Source organism: Oncorhynchus gorbuscha, linkage group LG05 (assembly GCF_021184085.1).
Source record: "Oncorhynchus gorbuscha isolate QuinsamMale2020 ecotype Even-year linkage group LG05, OgorEven_v1.0, whole genome shotgun sequence".
NCBI lineage: Eukaryota > Metazoa > Chordata > Actinopteri > Salmoniformes > Salmonidae > Oncorhynchus > Oncorhynchus gorbuscha.
In genome coordinates this window covers 1028293-1033292 of record NC_060177.1, presented here as the reverse complement: position 1 = coordinate 1033292, position 5000 = coordinate 1028293, and the positions used below count along the sequence as shown (strand labels likewise).

General features: G+C 41.8%; 1 protein-coding gene across 1 annotated transcript in view; it reads right to left on the bottom strand.

Annotated features, from left to right (window-relative positions):
* LOC124035439 (aminopeptidase N-like) overlaps positions 1–3575 on the bottom strand; it is a 12472-nt gene extending 8897 nt beyond the window's left edge. Inside the window, exons 1-3 of the mRNA XM_046348888.1 lie at positions 3416–3575; positions 2752–2807; positions 719–866 (exon numbers count right to left, since the gene is read on the bottom strand). Coding sequence (XP_046204844.1) covers positions 719–866; positions 2752–2807; positions 3416–3535 — 324 coding nt within the window. The 5' untranslated portion in view covers positions 3536–3575. The remainder of the gene's footprint in view (positions 1–718; positions 867–2751; positions 2808–3415) is intronic.
* Between the last annotated feature and the right edge of the window lie 1425 nt (positions 3576–5000).

Genomic DNA, 5000 nt, shown 5'->3' with positions numbered 1-5000 from the left:
GTAGCTCAGTTGGTAAAGCATGGCGCTTGTAACGCCAGGGTAGTGGGTTCGATCCCCGGGACCACCCATACGTAGAATGTATGCACACATGACTGTAAGTCGCTTTGGATAAAAGCGTCTGCTAAATGGCATATATTATTATTATTATCAAAGTACTGCATAAGGAATAGGGTGCCATATAGTGATCTGGTCAAAGTACTACATAAGGAATAGGGTGCCATATAGTGATCTGGTCAAAGTACTACATAAAGAATAGGGTGCCATATAGTGATCTGGTCAAAGTACTGCATAAGGAATAGGGTGCCATATAGTGATCTGGTCAAAGTACTGCATAAGGAATAGGGTGCCATATAGTGATCTGGTCAAAGTACTGCATAAGGTATAGGGTGCCATATAGTGATCTGGTCTAAGTACTGCATAAGGAATAGGGTGCCATATAGTGATCTGGTCAAAGTACTACATAAGGAATAGGGTGCCATATAGTGATCTGGTCAAAGTACTGCATAAGGAATAGGGTGCCATATAGTCATCTGGTCAAAGTACTGCATAAGGAATAGGGTGCCATATAGTGATCTGGTCAAAGTACTGCATAAGGAATAGGGTGCCATATAGTGATCTGGTCAAAGTACTGCATAAGGAATAGGGTGCCATATAGTGATCTGGTCAAAGTACTGCATAAGGAATAGGGTGCCATATAGGACCCAGATATAACACTGACCTGCATGGGTCCGTAGACCTCGCTGCGGTCGAACATGAGGAAGAAGTAGCCCAGGTTCCTGTCAGCTGTTTGCCAGGGCATGTACTCTCTCTCCCTCTGAAGGAATAGGGTGGTTCTCAGAGCCAGTATAGTGCTGACTATCCTCGCCCTGACGTGGACCAAGACAGAAAAACATCACAAACACCTTTATTCTTCAACTACAATGGTATCAACCAGGAATTACACCTGCTGAAATGGTACTGACAGCAACAGACAGCATATAGACAGAGGACTTTACAGGTAGTTTACATATAGACAGAGGACTTTAGAGGTAGTTTACATACAGACAGAGGACTTTACAGGTAGTTTACATATAGACAGAGGACTTTAGAGGTAGTTTACATACAGACAGAGGACTTTACAGGTAGTTTACATATAGACAGAGGACTTTAGAGGTAGTTTACATACAGACAGAGGACTTTAGAGGTAGTTTACATACAGACAGAGGACTTTACAGGTAGTTTACATATAGACAGAGGACTTTACAGGTAGTCTACATATAGACAGAGGACTTTACAGGTAGTCTACATACAGACAGAGGACTTTACAGGTAGTTTACATATAGACAGAGGACTTTACAGGTAGTCTACATATAGACATAGGACTTTACAGGTAGTTTACATATAGACAGAGGACTTTACAGGTAGTTTACATATAGACAGAGGACTTTAGAGGTAGTTTACATACAGACAGAGGACTTTACAGGTAGTTTACATATAGACAGAGGACTTTACAGGTAGTTTACATATAGACAGAGGACTTTACAGGTAGTTTACATATAGACAGAGGACTTTAGAGGTAGTTTACATACAGACAGAGGACTTTACAGGTAGTTTACATATAGACAGAGGACTTTACAGGTAGTCTACATACAGACAGAGGACTTTACAGGTAGTTTACATATAGACAGAGGACTTTAGAGGTAGTTTACATACAGACAGAGGACTTTACAGGTAGTTTACATACAGACAGCATATAGACAGAGGACTTTACAGGTAGTCTACATATAGACAGAATATAGACAGAGGACTTTACAGATAGTTTACATATAGATAGAGGACTTTACAGGTAGTTTACATATAGACAGAGGACTTTACAGGTAGTCTACATACAGACAGAGGACTTTACAGGTAGTTTACATACAGACAGAGGACTTTACAGGTAGTTTACATACAGACAGCATATAGACAGAGGACTTTACAGGTAGTCTACATATAGACAAAATATAGACAGAGGACTTTACAGGTAGTTTACATATAGATAGAGGACTTTACAGGTAGTTTACATATAGACAGAAGACTTTACAGGTAGTCTACATATAGACAGAGGACTTTACAGGTAGTTTACATATAGACAGAGGACTTTACAGGTAGTCTACATATAGACTGAGGACTTTACAGGTAGTCTACATATAGACAGAGGACTTTACAGGTAGTTTACATATAGACAGAGGACTTTACAGGTAGTCTACATATAGACTGAGGACTTTACAGGTAGTCTACATATAGACAGAGGACTTTACAGGTAGTTTACATATAGACAGAATATAGACAGAGGACTTTACAGGTAGTCTACATACAGACAGAGGACTTTACAGGTAGTATACATACAGACAGAGGACTTTACAGGTAGTTTACATACAGACAGAATACAGATAGAGGACTTTACAGGTAGTTTACATACAGACAGAATATAGACAGAGGACTTTACAGATAGTTTACATACAGACTGAATATAGACAGAGGAATTTACAGGTAGTCTACATACAGACAGAATAAATGAATATAGACAGAGGAATTTACAGGTAGTTTACATACAGACAGAATATAGACAGAGGAATTTACAGGTAGTTTACATATAGACAGAGGACTTTACAGGTAGTCTACATAAAGAGGACTTTACAGGTAGTTTACATATAGACAGAGGACTTTACAGGTAGTCTACATACAGACAGAATATAGACAGAAGACTAAGCTGTGTGGGAGAGGACTCACCTAGCCAGGTTAAAAGCATCATCCACAACCTGGGCTCTGTTGATCACTGGAATGACCTGAATATAAACACAGGGACATTGAAATATGTCTGGTTTCCATATTGGGACAGTCAGCAGGCTTTGTGCTGGTCTTCCTGGGACATAGTAATTTAGCAGGTTAGAAAGCATCATTATCATATGGACTGATACCTCATGGTCTGTGCTGAGCTGGGTGAGGAGGACATTATCATATGGACTGATACCTCATGGTCTGTGCTGAGCTGGGTGAGGAGGTCATTATCATATGGACTGTTACCTCATGGTCTGTGCTGAGCTGGGTGAGGAGGACATTATCTTATGGACTGATACCTCATGGTCTGTGCTGAGCTGGGTGAGGAGGACATTATCTTATGGACTGATACCTCATGGTCTGTGCTGAGCTGGGTGAGGAGGTCATTATCTTATGGACTGTTACCTCATGGTCTGTGCTGAGCTGGGTGAGGAGGACATTATCATATGGACTGTTACCTCATGGTCTGTGCTGAGCTGGGTGAGGAGGACATTATCATATGGACTGATACCTCATGGTCTGTGCTGAGCTGGGTGAGGAGGACATTATCTTATGGACTGATACCTCATGGTCTGTGCTGAGCTGGGTGGGAGGACATTATCTTATGGACTGATACCTCATGGTCTGCGCTGAGCTGGGTGAGGAGCCGGTCCCAGTTACTCATGTCATAGTTGACCCTGAAGAATCCAGAAACCTTGGTATTGGCCAACATCCAATCAGATCCCAAAGATTTCATTGGTAGATGGGTGGCTGTATTTGAAAGAATCAGGAAATAAATTATTATCCTTCACATCATAGAGCCAACAGATTTCTTTATTACGTCCCAATTGGACCATATTCCCTATATAGTGCACTACTTTAGACCTGAGCCCTATGGAACCCTATTCCCTATATAGTGCACTACTTTAGACCAGGCCCATATTCCTTATATAGTGCACTACTTTAGACCAGGGCCCTATTCCCTATGTAGTGCACTACTTTAGACCAGGGCCCTATTCCCTATGTAGTGCACTACTTTAGACCAGGGCTCTATTCCCTATGTAGTGCACTACTTTAGACCAGGGCCCTATTCCCTATGTAGTGCACTACTTTAGACCAGAGCCCTATTCCCTATATAGTGGTACTACTATAGACCAGAGCCCTATTCCCTATATAGTGGTACTACTTTAGACCAGGGCCCTATTCCCTATATAGTGCACTACTTTAGACCAGAGCCCTATTCCCTATATAGTGCACTACTATAGACCAGAGCCCTATTCCCTATATAGTGGTACTACTTTAGACCAGGGCCCTATTCCCTATATAGTGCACTACTATAGACCAAGGCCCTATTCCCTATATAGTGCACTACTATAGACCAAGGCCCTATTCCTTACATAGTGCACTACTATAGACCAGAGCCCTATTCCCTATATAGTGGTACTACTATAGACCAAGGCCCTATTCCTTACATAGTGCACTACTATAGACCAGGGCCCTATTCCCTATAGTGCACTAGTAGACCAGGCCCTACTATAGACCAAGGCCCTATTCCTTACATAGTGCCCTATTCCTATACTACTATAGACCAAGGCCCTATTCCTTACATAGTGCACTACTATAGACCAGGGCCCTATTCCCTAGTGCACTACTGTGCATTACTATAGACCAAGGCCCTATTCCTTACATAGTGCACTACTATAGACCAGGGCCCTATTCCCTATATAGTGCACTACTATAGACCAAGGCCCTATTCCTTACATAGTGCACTACTATAGACCAGGGCCCTATTCCCTATATAGTGCACTACTATAGACCAAGGCCCTATTCCTTACATAGTGCACTACTATAGAACAGGGCCCTATTCCCTATATAGTGCACTACTATAGACCAAGGCCCTATTCCTTACATAGTGCACTACTATAGACCAAGGCCCTATTCCTTACATAGTGCACTACTATAGACCAAGGCCCTATTCCTTACATATGCACTACTATAGACCAGGGCCCTATTCCCTATATAGTGCACTACTATAGACCAAGGCCCTATTCCTATATAGTGCACTACTATAGACCAAGGCCCTATTCCTTACATAGTGCACTACTATAGACCTATAGACCAGGGCCCTATTCCTATATAGTGCACTACTATAGACCAAGGCCCTATTCCTATATAGTGCACTACTATAGACCAAGGCCCTATTCCTTACATAGTGCACTACT